This window comes from Bombus fervidus, chromosome 2 (assembly GCF_041682495.2).
Source record: "Bombus fervidus isolate BK054 chromosome 2, iyBomFerv1, whole genome shotgun sequence".
Taxonomy (NCBI): Eukaryota; Metazoa; Arthropoda; class Insecta; order Hymenoptera; family Apidae; genus Bombus; species Bombus fervidus.
In genome coordinates, this window is record NC_091518.1 from 16,994,991 (window position 1) to 17,017,085 (window position 22,095).

At 36.5% G+C, this 22,095-nt stretch overlaps 1 protein-coding gene across 3 annotated transcripts in view; it reads left to right on the forward strand.

The window, feature by feature from the left end:
* The first annotated feature begins 1,758 nt into the window (after nt 1-1,758).
* Nucleotides 1,759-22,095, forward strand: part of LOC139998191 (uncharacterized) — a 440,340-nt gene continuing 420,003 nt past the window's right edge. For 2 of the 3 annotated variants that reach the window (XR_011803208.1, XM_072022546.1), the window contains exon 1: nt 1,759-2,345. Coding sequence is in view for 2 of the 3 variants with exons in the window: in XM_072022546.1 (XP_071878647.1) it covers nt 2,196-2,345 (150 nt within the window). In the remaining variant the exon portion in view is untranslated. The remainder of the gene's footprint in view (nt 2,346-22,095) is intronic. The other variant, XM_072022545.1, reaches the window with a different exon arrangement.

Below are 22,095 nucleotides of genomic sequence, written 5' to 3' on the forward strand. Positions count from 1 at the left end.
ATCTATTAATAATATAATAATACTTACAATTTTTTTATTAATATTCTTTTACTCGTTCGTTACATTATTTAAATATTGAAATATTTAGCTATTTAAAAAGTATTAAATAGTCAAGCTCTTGGTTCTCTAAACACGTTGAAAATATTGTATCTTTTACAATACATTAAAACGCTCGGTTTTATTTCTAAAGGAAATAATTTTTCTCTAGAAGCTGTCAATTTGCATATATATTGGAATTTAATTGTCTAATTCGTAACATACCGTAGATATTTATGTATTTTGTGTTTGATTATTTGTTTTTAGGAGAAAGCACTTGCGAAGAAGTATATGTATTCATTCCTTCAAAACTTACAAAATTTGATATTTTACTCGTATCGTGTTATCTGAGAAAATTTCGAATATGTATGTTTCTATGTTTATTGTATCATGAAATACATGTCATATCTTGCACGATGCTTTCGCAAACCTGTACTAAAAAATGGATAATTGATATTTATATACTAGTTTATATACTAGTTCCCATTTGCGCGGGAAATATCATTGGTAGTTCATTAAGATACTACTATTTAATGCAACTTTTATAGAATTACTAACCAACTAAAAAATCAGTAGTTTCTAACAAACTTCTCGTGTGTATCCTGTTCAATTAACGTTCTTTAACGTGTTCGCATCTCCCTGCAATGCTATTCTGAATCATTCGAGAATTTTAAGGTATTAATAAGAAATTAAAGGTTCGAGCCTCATAAACGTTTAGGTTTACGCATGATTTGCATCCGAAAGATTTCATTACATTTACATGCATTTGAAACCAAGCATTTCTTAGAGTCTGTTGAAGCAATAAAACACCATTTAACACGTTCGCTGCTTACGTTCCTGATTCAAGTTGGTGCGTACTTTTACGACTTACAATATGGAAATAATATCGACTTAGACACAGGAGGCAAATTATCAGGTCATACCCATAGCTAATGTCTTCTCTTATTTTGCGCTTTGAATTTCCAGTTAAAATTTACAACCAGCAATTAGAAAGATTGTAAAATTGATATCTACAGGAAAAGTCAATGCTAATGAGTAATGAATGAGAAAGGAATTTTATTTTATTACGAGCGTCAGATAAACTAAAGAGAATGTGTAATTGAAAATTATTACTCCATCCACTTTATCTCTTAGTTAAGTTTATCGTTAGTACGTATAAATTATCGATTCGTTCGATTATTACGAAACCCTATAAAAAAAGTTAAGGCTTCAATGATTTTTTAAGAAATTAATGGTTTATGGAAAAAAATGGAACAAAGCGTTAGGAATGGGTTAATTATTACTAATATGTTCCTATTAATAAATTTAATATTTTATTTTAATATTTTTTTTATTAATTTATTAATACATTAAATCAATGTAATCTTTCTAATTGATAAGTCCTATTTTCGAACATTTAACAGTTACATACGTACATAAATATTACTTATAGAATAATTTATAAAAAAACTACATAATTAAAAAACAGTTTGTAACAATTCATATAAATACATACGTAAACTCTTGCGATATAGAAATAGAATAAAGATTTTCTATAGAAGTTATTTCTTACCCTCTATTATTATAGAGAATATTTGATTTCACTCCGAGATAAAACGAAGGTATAAACAGACGTCGAAAATAATCGTAATTTCTTATGGATCGCCGAATACGTTACATATGTTTACATTTTCAAATACGCGCGACCTTGCACGTAACGTCCACGAATGTTGTCAAATTCTATTCAGTCGAACGTTGTCTGCGCGTGGCTCGGTATGCGATATTTCTCTCCATGCTTTCGAACAAATTTTACGACGTGGCAAGATTTCTGTTTAACTCTAACGATTATCTAATTAAGTATTTCGCGTTACGTTGTTTTATATCTCAAGTTTAAATAGTGATTCGCTATCGAACGATAGAATATCATTAATTGTAAAATCGGTACGTATTTGAAAGGTTCCTTGTGTTCAGTTGTGGCTAATTTCAGTTGGTACCACTTGATCAGTTCTATTTGTCGTCGCGAAATTGCTTCTTCGAATGTTTATCGAATAGTATATTATAGTTTGTTAAAAGATTCGTTCGTTGTGTTTCGTACGTGATTTTCATAGTGATTGTTGTACGTGTTTTCTATCATTTCGCGCACGGTTTTTGTGGAAAGTGTACGCGTACGATTAATCTATATGGACAAAGATTCGCGATCGTTCGAAATGCGAAGAATGTTATTGGACTTTCGGAACCATCTGGATCAAGAGAATGAAAATATCGATGCGACTCCACGGCGCAGAAGCTACGTTAGATTCCCGCGAGTACGGTTGCTTGACTTCAAACCGGTGAGTCATATCTTTGATATTTTTTTGTTATGTTTGATTCAGTCGTTGCAAAGATTATCCTAATTCTACTTTCTACCGGATCTAGGATATCCAAATGACAACATTAAACTTTAGAATGTAAAATAATTAACTCCGTGAAATATATTATGTACATATATATAAAATAGATGATATACGATTAATCTTTAATATAGATTTATAAATAAGGTAATTGGGATACCTTTTTTACCTACTTACGTTCTTCATTTTAACAATCTTAAAATATGATAACCAATAGGAATTTCTGTATAATATCCAATTTGACACTTTAATCGTTCGTTAAATAAATAAGTTAACTTTGACTTATTGACTTAAAAATTTTTTAAAAATACAGTTCTTAAAATACTGAAAATAATTACATCTTGTTTATATATTATACAATCGTTGAAATTAATATATTTTATTGGAAATGTAATTAACGTAATTCTTTATCTCAAACACAGAACCCGATATTTAATATTTGTTTCACATTAAATATTCACTGCATCTTCGGCGAACATATCCAAGTTTGGACTTTGAACTAGAGCTATGTGTAGTAACAGTTTGCTGTTTTGATTGTATTCTCGTAACGTAGACAAGCGTTGGACATTTTTGGGATTTCGAAGGGCATTGCATTTGTAAAAGCAAGGCACATGCCGCATAGAAACCCCAACCCTGCCTCAACGAAATCCAAAACGATCTCGTACAGTTTTCCACGTCTGAAATCAAATTGCATTTTTATTTTCACGAGACATATCTTATCGCTGTGTAAGAACAATATACAACGTCGAATTGATACTGCATGTAAAACAAAGCATTATTAGAGTGCGAATATCGTAGGAAACATAAATTTTTATTTTATTTGGTAGGTGATAAAATTTCCAAGTAATAAAATAGAATATTTACTGCCGATCGTAATAGCAGCTGTAAAAGATAAAAGATCGATACTAACATTCATCTGTGATTTACTGTCAAATCAAGTAAGCATGTAGAAATGTTGCAACTTCAAATGTGAAATCTCACGAGTGGCTTTCAGTATTCTACCGGGTTAGGCTCTGTGCGGACGAGCGGTTTGCAGCGAATCGTCGAGGCAGCTCTTGGAAAACCATGGAAATGCATATCGCGCCATTTCGTGGAAACTGACACAAATTGAAAAACGCTATTTTCGAATTGTTATAAAAATGTCGCAGAGACACTCCTCGGCCAATTATGAAAATCTTATTCATTTATCTTCATAGTGTGGCCGATAGAGGACAGTTATGTCGCTTTCGCTGATTTATGTGGCACTGTGCGGTATCCTACAATTGTGCCTTGTAATTGCGATTTGTGTTTTGACTCGAGAACTAAAATGAAAGGAAAAGAGCACTCGAGCCTGTTGTTTCATAAATTTAGTTTAATTACGTTCAAAAGTAGTTTCTCGCTTCTTCTGGGAAATATACGTTTTCGAATTGTGTTTTAATAAGTATCTAATATTTGAAAAATAACTTTAGCGTAAATTCGTATAACAGAGCATGCATATTATTTTTTAGCGGTTAAAATTTTTTAATACTTTTAAATGACAAGGCAACAACAAGGTTAACAAGCTTTTTCAAGTTTCCTACTTTACACTACTTAGAATTGAATAAATATAAAACATTCTTCACAGCATCGAATGTAGTAAATTCCATTTTTGTGCAGTTTTTATTACTACATGGGGCTATTAAAAATATTGTAGATGTTCCAAGGCACTGAAAATCGTACTTAAAATACGATGAAATATCCCATGCGCAGAATTAAAAAACAAACTTTTTCAACATAAAATATTCGAGGCTTGAAAGTCTTCTCGCGAGACATCGTACTTTTAACGAATATTGAACACGATATGCTGAATAGAGGCGTTCTATGATATTCTTTGCGATATTTACTTCCGGCACTAAATATTATTGATGCATCGATAGCGCGGAAGATCCTCGGTTACGACGGGATGTTTTGTTCGTTGCCTGATTCGCAGCATCTAGCTATAGCGCCATTAACATTGATTTATTGCGATTTTACGCTTCTCTCTTCGTCGACACCTCGGGCATTTGCGAGAATCTTCGCACTTTACAGTCCTTCTTTCTTTGTGTTTTGTATACTGACTGTATCTTGAATCGATCGACATTCTCCTACCATCTTTTGCTTCAGAAAGTATCACGTATCATAGATACGTAACTTTATTGCAAAAAAATTCTGGATTAGATATTATCGCGATTATAGCAGTATCCTTCGAATTTTTATTAAATATTCGAGATAAAGTTTTCACCTTTTATATTAATTTCTATATTATTTATATTTCTATAGAATGTTAAAAAATTTTCTAATATCAGCCCAATTCTTCACAAACTTACGTTGAATACGTTGAATAAACAATCGAAGGCGGTTTAATGTCTATTGGAAATTAAATCTAATGGAAACATAATCAACGCTTTTTACGATATTAGTTGTTTCTATATAAACATATTACTATAATTTGTCGTGTTACGTTGGTTATTTGCATTATTTATTCACATTTTTATTATTCTTATATGTTACTAACTAATCATTTAATCTATCCTGAATATCATCACGGAGAATATTTTCTTTTTGCAACTTAAAGTAAGAAGTTAATTTGGAACATCATTTTTATCTTGACCGGTGTTGGCGAACATTTGCCTCTAAATTATTTGATTTTCTTTTAAATCACGCAATATATCAAAAATAATAAATAATAATAAACCATCACAATATACACAACGATATAGTTTACTATTTATTAAAATATCAATTATTATTAAGTTATTTCTGCACATTATTACAATTTAGCGATTGCCAGTTTCAAACTCATTTAGAACCAAATCGATTAAAAGTTCAATATCAGACGCACGATACGTTACAAAAGCAATATCTTCAACAAATCACATTCAATTTTCACTTCCTCGGGCCTCTGGTATAGAGGCCTTTCAAGTTCTATTGGCCAAGTTCTAAGCTCGCTACGAGATCACCCTGTATATATCTCTGTACACGGAGCGAAGCTTAAAAGGGCGTGCTGCGCTATATTAACAGCAATATACTGCGTCCCACTGTACTGTAATGATTTCTTCGAGTTCTATAGACCATGAGATTTACTGTGCCCGGCAGCACTGCATCGTACAATGATACGACTTCGTTCCCCTACGTAATACCGTTTCTATCCGGACGAGAGTTTCTTTTCGTCCAGGGTAGGAGTTGCACGCTCGGCGTGGGACAGTTTCGACTTGTCACTTTCTGCTCTGTCGATCAGTCTGACAAGTAATCGATCGTTCGTAGAAAGATAACTTGCATGACTGACTGTTAGGGAAACGTTGAAACGTACAAGTGGTAAATAGGCGTGAATTTCTGCTCTTGGATTATTAAAATTAATTATATCAGCCGAAAGTCAACATTTTCTTATTATATATCTCATTTCTCGAGTCCTTGAGTTTGTCGTAACCAGTCAAGTTGTTATAAGTTCGAACAATTTTTAATATTTCGGTTTTTTTGCGTGGAATAGATATCAAATCACTTCAAAGTAGAACCTCGTGCTTATTAATCATATTTTTTTAACGAATAACATATCATTAGCAGCTTTCAGTAACTTTTCAATTTTTCTCTTGAAAGACCTGTACGATTTCCGTGCAAAATACTTGGTTATATAAAATATTATTAAAGTTCGGTTTCTTTAAATCCAATTCGAGGTGGCTATTAAACGTGTCGATTAGTTTAATACAGAGAGGAGTGGTAAAATTGTAATAGGCGATATATTAAAATCACTGTGAGTACAAGTACAGAAATAGCGTACACTGATTGCAATCGTCGCTCGCTCGAAACAATTCAACTTCTCTACTCGTTAATTACTCTACTATTGAACTGTCCTAGACAGCACGTTCGTCTATTTATAACAGCAGTTGTTGTTAGGGTAATAATTCACAATTAGCATGCAGATTTGTCAAATATTATTTTCCTGCAACTATGCATTATTAGGATAAAATAAATTTCTCTTCCAATTGAAACGTGAATACTTCATCTTGTTCTTTGATATTTTCCACAAATATTGGGTTGGCAACTAAGTGATCGCGGATTTTGTCATTAGGTGGTATTGATAAAATCCGCGATCACTTAGTTGTCAACCCATAGATCTTTTGTTTCAAAATTTTCCTAGAACAATACTACGAAATTTGCGACGCTTCGTAAAATCAATTAAAATCAATCATTGCAATCACTCACGTGTTCCTTTATTCATACCTTAGCCATTTTTATTACGCACAGTCGATCCTGTTCCCTGCATATCTTCGTTCGTAGTTTTTCATCGCAAAGTAGTGTTCTTTCTAAGACTGACGGTGACAGTGGAGATATACGTTTCCGTTAAACAATAGCGGTTTGGTCGAAGAGAATAATCCAGACGGTAGGACGATATCGGCATACCTTCTCGTATTGTCGACCTGTAAAATTAACATCTTATCTCGAAAATGTATAATAGCAGTTGAAAGCGCCGTGGCGCCCCGTAACTCTTCATTGACACATTGCGAATTTGCAGGATGTCGAAATATATATATATATATACTTTTAATGACACCACTACAGTGTTTCATTTTCGTGACGTATATTTCTCTGAACGACGTTCGAAGCTTTCGTAAGGTGCTTTTTTCCACCGAAGAGCACTCGAAACTTTCGTACAAGCTGTTTCTTTATTATCCATTTCCTCGGTGGTTATTTTACAAGCAGTATGATTTGCAAACGTCGTTATCATCGTATCATATATCTTGGTTAAAAGCAGACCGCGTAGAAAAAGATGCTGTATCTCCGCATACAGATGAAGTTCTTGTGGACTCTGTTTGAAATTCACATCCTGCCAACCGCGCTACGTGTTATTATAGAGTCGGCGATAATTCCGTATTAACAGCTAGAAATTTTTCGCAGTTTTACGAGGTCGGCTCCTTTATGGAATTACGTTCAGACTTCCATGGGCTATTAAGGCCCTTGCTATAATAGGCATGTTACGGAAATTTTTTCGGTAGACACCGCAATAATAGTTGACTTTCATTGTGTTACGTATACGTACGCGGAGTTTCATCGATTCGTTGCTAGGAAAAGGAGTTGGTTTAGTACCCTTTGGAGGTTGCTACGTTATTACTCGTTTTAACGTCGACGAGTCTCTAAAACGCAGACGCACCATTTATGTGATTAACATTTTTCTTTACACTTCGGCGTATGTAAATTACGCGTTTTAATGTCGTTTAATTTTTAACACATTCACTTTATGTAAATCAACCGTGTATTTTTAAGTTGTGTACGTGGCTGTGTTTATAAATATCCGAGTGCTTTGGTTGATTTGTAATAACGGTATAAGAATCGTACTAAGGTGAACAAATTAACGATGACAATTAGTAATTAGAAGCATCACTTACTACGTTTCTTATGCAATCTACCTAGACTATACGAACGTAAATATAGAAAATCTTAAGGTTATTGATTGATTTCAATTCACATGAAATCATATCGACTTTAAAAGTATCTGTTATCATGTGTTAGATATAGGGTATGCTATTAGTTTTCTTCACATGAATTTTTCATCTGTGGTTAAGAGGCTTACAGTGACCATAAAAAGCATTTGCACATATCCCCGTTTTTCAGTGAAGAGTCTCTTCTTTTTATCAGATTTTACATTTCATTTTCATAGTAGATATCAACTTTATTTGATACCATGAAAACCCCATTGCATGACATGTAATATACTTGGATCAAATTAATTAATATGTAAATGCTATCATAAATACAATGGTGATGTACGAATACTTTTATAGCCACTGTATATCTTTGCACCCTAATAGATTATTCCTCTTTTTAATTATATTTCGTTAAAGTATACCCTACCAACCATTGAATAATATTAGTATCAGAGAGTCAACAAAATTGTACTTATCATATTTTTTCTCCGTAATATTCGTGTAATTTCCCATTACATCTCCTTAGACGTCTATAGATACTAGTTTCATATTAGCTTTCTTACGCGGTAGTCGAGAGACTTGGTCGACGGTTGGGCGTGTGCACTCTGTGCAGGTCGAGGACAAGGAGAACGAAGAAGAAGAAGAAGAAGAAGAAGGTGCGAGAATGGATCTTCGTCCTCGTATATTTCTACGCGGTGCATAAATGCGCGCGTGCATTTAAATAAGGTCGTATCTCTGCCAGATGTTAATAAATTCGTATTCGTGGCTGTATAACGCAAGCTATGCGTTTCGATAAGCGAAAAGGGGAATACTCGAGGTAGCATAGCAATTGTAATTATTATAGCTCGATTTCATACGTCTCTGGTATTACGACTAGATACGGAATATTCGTTATTTGTAGTAAAATCTGGTTGGAATTTTAGTTAGTTCACTGATTAAAAATTCTACCGTTTGACCCTGTCTGAATTTGATTTAAGACGATCATTGAGATTCCACGGAGAGCGAGAATCTTGTTTTTATTAGGTAGTTAAATCTCTTGATAGTTTTGTGTTACGATCACAATGTGCTGTCGAAGAATCGTTGAAGTTAATCATATTTTGTAGTGAATTTGATAATAGCTTGAGAATGCATATATTTGCATATATTTTTGTTGAAAGATGTTTAAACATTAAGGTTGAGCATTTTTTTCAAAATATCATTGCATTTATACACTTTGTTTAATAACGTATTAAAGTATCTTAGATGTAACATATCGCATTTACGTTTTAGTTATTTATGATTAGTTATGATCGATCATGTATTTTTATAGAATCGAAATGCAACGTTATTTGCATTACTATTTAAAATTCTTAAAAAGTTCGCATAAGAATCTGGTTCAATTGATAAGAATCAATAGTTTTTGCTTGATCAAGGTCGGTTATCTTTATAGTGTTTGCAATATTATTTTCTTTGAATAGATAGCTATTCGATAAGTTCAATCTGTACTTAGAAAGAAACGTAAATTTTTTATTATACATCCAATATGTATGAATATATATTAAAGCTGGATAATCGATTTTCTGCACCGATTTACAAATTTACGAAATCACGATGTAAATCTCAAACTGTAACAGTAAGTATACAGTACATTTTTACTGAAATGCAATTTTAATATGACCAGTTAATAATCATTGACGATAAATTTAAAGACACACATGTATAAAAGAAGAATTTGTAACATTTGGAAATTTTTCAGAAGTTAGGTAAGTCTACTAGTATCAATGTTAGTACGTTCAAGAAACACGACTAAGTTTTGATAAATAAAGTAAAACAAGCTCAAACTGTTTTCACCTACGAGTAGCCTTAAAAGCCACGCGAGAATTCACTCTTTTTCTCGCCAATTTTAGCTCTTCTTTCCCACGTCCTGTTCGTTCGTTTCGCGAACAAGCTCCGATACCCCTTTTCATCGCCACTCTATCCCACGTTCGTTTGCATTCATTTCCACTCGATCTCTCCGGTCTCCAATATATTCCGCGAGTGTTTTACGATCATCCCGTTCGAACGGCTTTTAGTAACAATTTGTCGAACACGAAGAACCGACGCGACGCTTGCTTTGCATCGAACTCGGTATTCGGCTTTCGTATCCTGGCCGCGGGAGGACGATTAAATTTGTATGCCCGTTAAAACACAATGCTTGTTGCATGGTCGTCAGTGGGACCTAAAAAAGTCCTTCTGCATAGCATCGTTCGGATCGGCAACAAGAATAGTACCCGGTTCGCGAAGAGCAGCTTACTCGAGCGATACAGCATATGCTCGAACATCGGTCGCATAGCGGGTGGTTGCCGACTAACTAGAGCACTTAAGAATCCTCTCGACCGATCTCATGCTGTACGAAGAAAGGTAAGCAGCGTCAAATAAATTTTCGAGCAGACCAATTTGCCTTTTGGATACAAAAGATATTCCGCGAAGGATATGTTCGCTCGCGATAATAAACGATCATCGGCTCGTCAGGAAGTATTTAATATTCGGATACCGCTAGCTCCGATGATTTCACGCCTTGTGCTGTCTCGGTTTTCCGTTTAATAATCGTTAACACCGTGTATTGCAATAATTTCAGGCGTTTCGTGTTCAGATCGCTGTCGCTTTTTCCGCGAACGTCGCCAGCCAAGGTTCACTGCGAATTATTACGAACCGATACCGATCTAGAATAATCTACCGGTACAGCAACCGGTCGATATTAATGTTATTAGAAAGACGATAAATATGTAAGGAATATGAGACTTGTAATTAACTTACTCACACGTTGGTCGTGTCGTGACGCCTCCCGGGAGCCACTTAAAATTCCAAGCTTCTGTAACACGCATCGACGCTATGTTAGGTATCCCGAACGCCCGCCGTATCACGATGATTAAATCGACCGTCGATTACTTCTTTTTTTTTTTTTTCTACTTTACGCTGCATCGATCTTGACAGCTTCGCCGTGATGAATAAGGCCATTGTGCGCCGTCCTCCGTTCCCGGTCAACACTTTCTTAAATCGATTTTCATTAACTACGTTAAAAGCTTGCATGTAAATCGATACGCCATACCTTTGCGAGTCCTTCTCTCGTGGTATTCCATTAAGCATTAATGGGCCGATTTAAAGGACGTAAATCACCAAACTTAACGAGTCACGTTCTTGGACGGTTACAGTTTCACAAAGAAAAAAGGATCAACGGAATAAAAATGTGCTTGCCACGAAATCTTGTCTGTTTTCGCCGATGAGGCAATAAAAAGCCACCCGCGGCGCGAGTTCACGTGCAATTAGTTTAACGATCTCGAAACTCTATGTTCGACACGACGCGATGTTACTTTATTTGGCAAAAATAAGCTGACGATTCATCGTCGAAACTGCGCGGTTATGCACTCGTTTATTGCTGCGCGCGCTGAGGATTACTTGGGACTTAGCAGGCCAGTAGGATTCATACACAGCCACCACAGGACCACTAAGGCCCAAATCACCCTCAGCTTTTACTGGTCCCTTTGCACGGCGCAACGCCCAAAACTGGACTGGCGGAGTCGGAGCTCGTCGTTTCATCGTATTTGTATTGTTACCCTCCTTGTATTTGTCAGCGTTCCTCTGTAACGAAAAGTATTAAGCAGTTTAGTGGTGAATAATTTCTCTGTAGTCGTTGGAGATCGTAAACGATATACATATGTTAGTGTTCTTTAACCATTATGGTAGAACGTCGGCGCTTCTTACAAGTCGTTTCACGTTTGCATTTTTAACCTAATGTGTTCTTTCGGTCGTTTCAATCGGTCTTATTGTACTTTTCTGTCGCTAACAAATTTCTTATGTTGAAAGATCCAAACGCGATTCAAACACGAAAAGTCAAGAATTACAACAGGATCACAGCTACGTGCGATCCCAATTTTGCATTTTAATATTTAGCCTATGTATATGAATATTTTTGATTCAAAAAATCGTTTAAAAACGGCAGGAAATATCTCACAAAATACAGTCATAACAAAATGTATTGACACGGATCCTTATTTTCCAATAAAGCGGTTTCTCATCAAGCTTTATATTTCATTTTTGTAGCATCACATTTTTGTACTCGTATGAAACTAAATGATACAAAGTTTGATATATTTGAACCTAATTGATCGCTACTTTAATGCTCCAGCGAATATAACGGTATGCAAATACTTTCTGTAGCGACTCTATATCATAGAACATCAAAAAAATGGTCCAATTGAGATCCTTCGTGACGACGATGCAAATGAATATTCGAATGAAACAGTGTGAGTTATTCAAGAATATCAGCAAATATTTCAGAGAATAGATTATATCGTACAATGTCAGAAGTTAATCCAATTGAAGTTGTTTTCGACGAGGGAAATCTAAGAATCGCGTGCTTCTAATAAAACGAGCAATCGATCGAATGCTACGAAATTCTGTTACACAACGAAACGGCAAACCGACAGACGTTACTCTACCATTTGCATCTGCCCCACGGTATTAGCAAGTACGGTAGTGTAATCTACCGATTTAACCTCGATGCACTGCAATCTGACTGAAAGTACGAGCACAGGCCTATATTCGAACAAATGTAAATTAACGTTGAGTCAGTTTCGCGAGCAACTCCTTTCTTCCGCGCGTATATATCATCGAAATGCCGCGTAATTATAATGTCACCAGTTGGCTGCCAACGCGATTATTTATTACATTATACGCTATAAGTAATAACTGACCGACCACCAGCGTGTCTGTCTTATAACGCGGCAAAAGCGTTATTCACAGAGCTGTCTATGTCCGTACGATTTACAGATACAACGATTCGACAACTTGTCTAAAACGAGTTCACGTAGGTACTAGCTGATATTTATACGAGCTAACGGAAATTCGCGTGTTCAGCAAGAACGGACCTATTATAATTCACCCTAACCCATTTTGCGTGCCGGCTAACTTTTTGCGAAAAGTACGAGTACCGTGTTCCACGGTGCAAGCGCTCGGAAGGATCTTGTCCTCTAAACAGATTACAGAGATACGTACGATTCGATTCGTTACGAGTAGTCCGTTGCACATAGTGTGCAAGAGAGAGGTAATGGTAGATTTCGGGGGGCGTTTCTTCGTTACGCTGAAAACGTATCTCGACTTGGGAATTACCATTTGCGCAATCTGTGTTCGTGGACCATTTAGCACCTCGTGGGATTCGTGGCTCGTACATACCGGTCGATCCAGCGATCGTCGAATTAATAATCGGTTCTTTTCGTTACCAGTCGAGCAACGATCTCTCTCGAACGTGTTTTCAGAGCTAGCTGTGTGCCCTGTCATTGACACTTTCCTCGCTGTTGCAACTACTCGGCTAGATCGTGCATTGCCACTTCGTCGGGCAATTAATCCGAGAGCTCGGTTTAATCTCACCGCTCTCGAGCTGTTATTTATTGTTACTCGTGCTCGATAAGAGCGTCTCGAGCCGTGCACCCGTGCACTTCATCGGCGCATATCTCGCGACTATTATCGAGCTGGTTAATTAGATCTTTCGCGATTGCTCGGATTCCATTGCCGCCGGTGTTTCGTTGCTTCGCTTTCGTCATGGATCGTGGTGCACCGCGTCCGTATCGATAGATCGCGCTGAAAGGAGAATAAAAGTAACCGAGCCGGGGATTGCTTTTCTCGTAAAAACTACATTATGTATTCTACTTTTATTTTAGTAGTTTATCTTATAATCGAGATTCCTCAGGGAGGGGGAACAATTCGGTTTACGCGAAAATGACGCAATCCGTGCAGAATGAGATCGATTCAGGTACAGGTAGGAAGAAAGGGTGCTGCGAAAGAGATCGTATTAAACGTGCTCGTTGTACGAGACATTCCTCGGATCAACCACCTTTTCTTGCACCCTTCTCCTTCTCCGGACGCAACAACCGAGAAGTAAGTAGGAATACGGGGTGATTTAAGTGGTCGAGTCGGACAGTAAGCACATAGCAAATGAACATCGTGCGAGCTAAGGTGCCGTGCTAGACGCCATAGCGAAAACGGGATCCACGAAGGTAGAGCAAGCTCGTTGCACGAGGGGAAAACATCCTGACTAGCTTATTAACGAGATTCAGACAAGTAGTAACCCCCACCATCAGCTGAATTGTAATCGGGTTTCTGAACGTGTGTAACCCTTGGTATATTTGAGCCAGGCTCGCTGCTTTCTTTGTTGCAACATGGTAGAAAAGACAGCGTGGGTAACTGAAATCGTAGAAAATAATATTTCGATGTGTGCACACGGCACATTAGGAAAAAAAACCATTGGATCTTTTATGTGGGAATCTCAACAGTTCGAGCGTTTGCGCTTTTTGTCGGAGAACACTTACGATCTTTTTCGAGTCTCCCTTTCTTAATGCCCTGAGTCTCATTCACACTTGCTTTGCATTTCGTTCGATCTTCTTAATGCTGTTTGAACTTGCTGCGCTTGTTCATCTCGATTCCTTTCATCTTCGAAGTTTCTTGCTGCAATGTTGAACATCATTCAGAAGAAGAAATTGCAACACGAGGTATGATTACGAAGCTCGAACGTAAAACAAGATTGTTGTTTCGAATTTTGCTGGACGAATTCTCAATTTTCTTCGTAATGGAATCTCTGCTCGATGTTTAATTCCCATTTTTCATCACATCGGAGATTCCTGATCGCGATTAGTTTAATCGCAAAACGTGACTATAGTGGATTAAACGCGCATACACGTGATATGTGTACGCGCGTAAAAGATACAGATCGGAAAGAGGAAAAAGACGTGCGCAACCTCTGCCGTAAACTCCAATCATGAATCAGGCTTAGGCGTTTTATGCTTTGTACGATTGTCATGCTACCAGACTAGCCACGTTTATCGAGCAATAGATTCACATTTACTGTGTCGAGTCACGGCTCATTCGTAATTAGTTGCGAAGCAACGAGACTAATTGGGAATCGTTAAAATCCGATGGCGGTCAGGTTGTGGCGCATGTACCGGAAATTACTCTTTGGCAAATGACCGAGGCCTCCGGGCAAATTCATTTCGCCGTTTCATCTGCTTCTGTCTTGGATATCTCATCCTGGAATTCGCTGAAATTTTTCTCGTGAATGCGTACCTTGTTAACAATTCTACCCCTAAATGAACCGTATAATTTCTATACATCTCACGAAACAAGCTTCGTGAATGAAAATTTCAGACGTTTCTTTCGTTATTCAAATATCCACATGCCAGTTTGATGTTGGAAAATTTTTATATCTTTCGCTTCTTTCAAGTTGATAGATTTCAAGCTGACTTTTCATTGAAAATTGTACGTATTTCGATAAGGAACCTTGGTATTATGATTGTTTTCTGGCTGAAGCTGCTACTATATCCGAATGATTCAGCGAGAAGGATGTATCTAACGTTAACGATCCTCGATCGTGGCTACGTAAGCTCGCGAGGTTGTAGCGCAACTTAGCTTTCGGTCCGACTAAAAAATGCCGCGAACGACAGTCCCTCGAGCCTTCGCATAAATCCAGCCGTTATCCAAATCAAATCTCCAGCCGAGCGAGGAACTCACTTATTCCTCACCTGAGTTTTATCTGCCGGATCGAGCATTATACTCGACCGGCTAACGCCCGGGAACCAGGGAGAAAGAGAAACAGAAAGAAAAGGGAAAAACAGAAGGAAAGAAAGAGAGGGGCAGAGATGGTTTATCGAAAGCCCGGGGCGCTCTCTCAGACATTCCGGAAATTAACAATTATGATGCTGCTTACTATCATTACGCGTTAAATATCATGGAAGCAGCCTCTAAAACTTAATGACGCCATATGGCATCGGGCAGCAGGAAAATCTTGAAGACGTTCAACGGAAGAACGAAGGAACGCTCGATTCGAGTACGGTGCAATGTATACAGACTGTAATTAATGTATTATAGTAATGAGCAGTTCACGTGCTAGAAGCAGTTGTAATTTAGGGATCCAAGGGTGCGAATCTCAGCGTTACGCTGGTCGAGATTTCAACCTTTTTCCTTCGTTCCTCCATCTTTTCCTTCTGCTCGTACATGTACAAGTATATCTATATGTATATGTATGCGTGTGTGCACGTGTATTATACGCGTGCACTGGTATTTCACCTTCGAAGAAGTGGCGTAGTCCGTGGTCCGCGGACTTCCGGCACACTCGTTAGATCGTGGTGTACATAAAATCGCAGTGGATGAGTAGGTGCCTCCGTTGAAACACTTCTGGCGTTCAGCTACGTGAATAAGCTGAACGGACAGTCGTTAAATGCTTCCGACAGATCTGAATGTCGGTAACCACTGGACGTTCGGGACGAAAAGGGAGCGGACAACCAGAAAGAGCCGCTCGCTTCGATCGGACAGTCTCGACGGACATCGTGATTATTACGTGGGACGCGTTTGATCATGCGCGCCTGTATTGTTTCGGACCTCGTTTCGGACACACATTGATGCAGCGACGCGGGGACGTGCAAATTTATCTTGAGTTTCTTTTCGAGATTTGTTTCATCGTTTTTAGTTTGTTCGTTTTACGATTGTAACGTTTATATCGTACACGTGTAGATGCCGTTGGAAGTGAAAAATCACATACGCGATACTATATGTATTTCTGCATATACGTATATATAGATATACATATGTACGTTACACGTTAAATGCGAGAAAAATCTGTGCAACGTGTGCTAATCACCAATACGCAATAATATTTTCTGTTTTAGTCACAAGTGCCAAGTCGTATAGATTATGAATATTTTCACATCATCTATACGTATGTTATACATATATTAAACGAGTTTGAGTGATTCGTAAGTAGAAGGGTTGCCTGATAGAATTACTGTATTGACGAAGAATTCAGTATACTAATCGCTGTATTAGAAAATCATTATATTAAAAAATACACTTACATCACTATAAATTTAAATAATTTTACAAAATTTGACGTTTATAATATGCTTTTATTATGTGCTATATGAGTCACCTGAAATTATGCATATTCTCTCCACTATCCTCTCTGAAAGAATTTCTATTTTCCGAAATGTGAAATTTTCTACTCTATACACCTATCGTGATAAAATTGAAATTGCTCTGAAACTTTTAACGGAAATATATCAACTTGTAATTTGCAACTCGATATCGTGTGGTTATTTTTTTCCTTTGTCACTTTTTACAAATTCTTACGGTACTGTTATTGTAGCAGCACATGAGCCATAGGACAAGGTGAATCGAGAACGACTCATGTCTTGACGCACGAAACGTAACGACAAATAATCGATCAAAAACAAATTCGAATTTTCCGACCCTCCCCCGATCAGGAAATGGACGCGATCGCGAGCAGTTCAGTTATTATTCGAGTTATTGTTGAAATTATTATACGAGTCATTATACGAGTTTCTACCGAGTTATCGACGAATATCTAGCGAGCATTTTATCAAGTATCCATTGGCAATTCGACTTTGCGATTTTTACTCTGTACGAGCGACTCAGCGAATATAGTTTATGTACTAAATTATTATTTTAAATATATTCGACGGTTTCAACAACGAGCAATTTCGTCCATTAAACCTCACGATCAAACCTCCTATATACCAGTTCCCCATATTATAAATAAAACTTACATCTCGATTTATGCGACTTAGTACAGATCATAAAGAATATAGCATCGTATTGCTATATGTGATAAACGATAACAAGTATAGTGATCGACCAAGCAATTGCTTGCAATTATTAAAATGCCAAAAAAAAAAAGATTTGTTTCAAATACCTATTCTTTCGATATAGAAGAGGAAGCACCAATAAAAAGTAAATCCTAAACCTAAAGCTACAATGCGGCCGGTGGAATATGTTCGAAACATGAAATAAAGAGAAAGCCGTTCATTTAGATAGGGAACATCGATAGAGGAAAGTTTCGTAAAATCTAAAATCGAAAACTAATACGTTACGTGGTGTAATTTCTTATTTTACCAGTTGGAATAGCTAGTCGTGATAAAGAATGACTTTAGGCAAATAATTTACCTTGCTAGGGAGTTTCATATATTAGATATTAACACATAATGTTTGTTAGAGGTCGTATATTATACTTCATACCGCGAGTAAACGAGTTATAACTCCTTGTATATGACGCCATTATCGTACCACATTGGTGTGCATATTATAAAGACCAACCACCGAGTATTACCATTTAACACGCTGCAATATCGCAAATACTTTGGCTTAATTGGCAAATCAAGAGATTAAAAGGTTGTTTAACCCGTACCCGAAATTTACAGATTATTAATACAGATTATTCGTAACATTATCGCATCCTTTGACTAGAAATATACGACAAAAAATTGAAATGTTTTTAATTCTTACATCAGCTCCTTTCCTCGAAATTTTCTTTCTTCTTTAAAATTACTTTTTTTCATGTCTATATAATATACAGTAGAAGATCTTCCTATGGTGTGTATGTGTTATATAAAACATTAAAAAATTTTATTGTCACTGAAACACATCTGTTATGATAGGTCAAATTTGAAATCAATCTGAGAGCGTACACAAAAGTTACAAAATATTTCTTGCAAATATATAATTAGTAAAAAATTAGCATACAGTATGAGTAATCATTTTAAACATATAAGTGTTAAAGATGATTCCACTGAATATTTCAGACTTATTGATGTAACGATAATTGGCTCTTTATATACTTTTGTGGCCTCTGCGAAATATGTAGTCGCATCGAATATCTTGTAGCTTCTGTGTGCATTACCGGATTTGTTTCAAACTCTATCAACATAATCGTGATAGTCGAATTTCATTAAAGTACAGATGAAATTTCAAAATGATTCGTATAACGCGCATGACATACTCGTCAAAGGTTTCCATAAGCGTTCGAATACTTTCATGAACCACTGTATGACTGAAAAGTGAACATAATAAAAATCGACCCAACGATCGTTGTACACTTTTCTGTGAGCGATCGGCACGATTATAATTCCACGCAGTGAGTTCTGCTGCTACTGACTTTCGTCTAAGCAGTCTATTATTAATTTTCGATCATTGAAACCGCCAGGTGAGGCCATGGAATCAATTATTAATTAACTTATTTCAAGTAATAATTGCGACACGGTGTACGTGCTCATTTGCTCGGCTACCCATCGCCCGTACCGAGAGCATCGCGCCACCAGATTTTATCTGCGTGAGAAAACGGATCCATGAAACGTTTCTACGATCGCTCGATCCGATCGATCGCTCATCGGGTAATATACTCGCCAAACGAAAGGTGAGACGCGATCGTTCCTTTGAAATCGCTTTGACGATCGTCTTGAACGCGGATGATTCGATTCTCCCCGGAATCGATCAGGCTTCTAATAGCGTGATTAATATTTATTGGAAGTTTCTTTGGTGTACGCGTACGCGTTTTCTGATCTTTCGGCCGGGAATCGAGAAAATGGAATTCCTGCCAGCTGGTCCGGTACGTTATTAACGAGAATTTTTTCACGAAGGTAATGGTTGCTTACGCTGGCGTAATTGTAGTTTCGAGTTATTAATATGAGATATTCCAATGAAAGCCACTTGTTAAGATACTTCGGGATACAAGTATCGCGACTTTTATCGTTAACATAATGTTGGTAATATCATACTTGTATTGGAATATGATTACAAACGAATTAAGTGGCGTGCAAAATAGTGGGAAATATTATTTTCGGAATTTCTTTCTTTTAATATTCGCTACATTCGATCTCCAATTGTTTAAATTCCTAGTAAAGAGAAAGTGTACGAAAGAAAGTGTAATGTTTCGCTATAATTTACATTTTATTTTTGACGACACCTTTTGAGTAGAATATCTTACTTCGCGATATTTTTATGCCAGTGAAGATAGTTCAATGTTATTCATAGCCTACCTTGTCGCGGTTTTACACATTAAAAATAACAGCGTAACGACGTAAAAAATGTAGTTAGAGTAACGAGGACGGACAATTTACTGCGATCGTTGAAGAACCAGAGAATGATAGTTAGAAAATTATAAATCATAGCCGTAACAAGGAAACGAGCCTCATTTTAAAGTCGTAACCATAACTTACGTTAACGTCGCCTATGTTTTAAGACACTTTCCATGATTCCGTGTAAATAAGTATCTTGTATATCGTGCAACTCGCTTGACTTTTTGCAATCGAATAAATTTAATATTCTAGTTACAGACTTAGCTTATCTCTTGTTACTGTATATGTTTGTTAACATCAAAATTGTGAACTGGTGAACACTGGACAAATAATGTTGTACCCCAGGTTAAGTTTTGTTAGTTTGTGACGAAACAACAAAGGTATTGAGTAAAAAATTTATAATATAAGATTAATTTACATTTCTGAAATGTTTAGCGTTTAATAATATTAGGCACTGATGCGAATATAATTGTTTGATTCTTCGTTCGCACTGTGGCTGAAAATATATGTGGTTTGAGCGAAAAACTAAAAACTTTCGATGATTTTTATCCAAATTTATAAATTTCGCAAAATAAGTTATAAAATTAGAACGAGTTAATTTTTGTTTGAACGAAGACTGGGAAATATATCGGGTGGTATAACAAGATTTATTTTTTATGATTTTTCTTTTTCTATAAATATAATAATATATTGCGAGGAACTTCTAGATTAAAAATATTTTTAGAAGAAAATTATTTCTTATTTATGACCTCCGGATTAACATATGAATGCAATGACTCAGGAAAATGAATACACCTCATGTTTTATTCAAGGAAATATTTAAACCTGCTATGATCATGCGAATGTTCTTTTATATGCTTACGAAAGTTTTCTGTATTTCATTCTTCAAAGATACAGTGCGAAAGACATTTTCATTTACTTGATTAAAAACCGTAAAAGAAAATGTATAGTGAAAGTAAATTATAAAAAATAAATCTTATTCCACTATCCAATATTTTCAAAGTTATTTATTTGAATTAATTAAATTTAATTAAATTTAATCTTCTTATTATGAGAAATAGGTATATCGCATATCGGTATATCAAAAGCATGAAAATTAATCGCACGAGAAAAGAAATCATTTTCATTTTTACGAAATATTCGTTAAATTTTAATTTTCATCGAAACAAAAATGAGAAAAGCACAGAAACAGAGACGATACAAATACCACAATCGGTTTCTATCGCGTGCAGCGTCGATTCTTAGCGAACGCATGCGACTTTCAAAGCGTCTGCCATTTTAGAAAAGCGACGCCATGCCGCGTCGAGGAGACGCACGCAGGAAAATGCGTCGGAATCTTTCGCCGCGGCGAGGATTTATTCGCGGCCACCATCTTACCGCTGATATATAAATTGAATTGTAAATGCGAGGCATGCCGAGGCGGCTGGCCCACACAAGCGGCTTGCATTATGCGTGCGACTATTTGCACGCGTGCTATACACCCACGCGTACGCGTAGACGGTGCTCGGGCAACCTTCGTCCTCTTCGCCCTCGCCTTCGTCTTCATCTTCTTCGCTAACCTCGTCCTTGCCCTCGAATAATATTCGTTTGATCATTCTGTATCCCCGTCCGAATCTATTCTTTCCAAGTAATTTTCCAACTAATAGCGTGTAACGAGGGGCGTATTGAGCAATACGTATGATTTTTATGCGTTTCTGATGCTCCCGCTTTAAGTAGTATCATTTTACATTTCTGTCTTATTTTTCGAAATTTCTTTCTTAACGATGCTTTACGTGGTACAGAGTTAATTGGTTTTCTTAATTCGTGACAAAGTTGTACACAAAGATGGTGATTTACATATCTAATTTAGTCGTTTCTTTAGTCGATATAGATTGCTGTTGTAGAATAGCGAATAGTATGTTAGGTTTCTTATTCATAGAGAGCTCCTTTGTTAATTTGGCTTCGATTGAAATTGTCGTTTGAAGTGTGTCACTGTGCTCGATAGAACATCACTCACACGACGTAGTGGGGGTGTACGCCATTTTGAATAAGCGAACGATTCCAATGATCAATGAGAGCGTGGAGCTTGGCGAAGCACGCTTCTATTTTTATGACCGTGAAAAATACGTAAAGTAGAAAGCGTACACGTACACTTGTGGATATTTATAAATTACCATATAATTATATATGTGATTATAATAATATAAATCAAAATAATAGGGTTAAGTAGCCAACAAAAGTTACACAGATTTCTACGTAGCTTGCATCAATTACTTTGCGTTCCAAAGCAACGAATATACAATAAATAATCGAGCGCCAACGGACTAGAAAATTATAGTTTCCAGTAGAACGTCAAAGGATCGAGTACGATGAAAAAGCACTTTGATAACAAACGTCAATAAAAAAAGAAAAAAAAAAAGA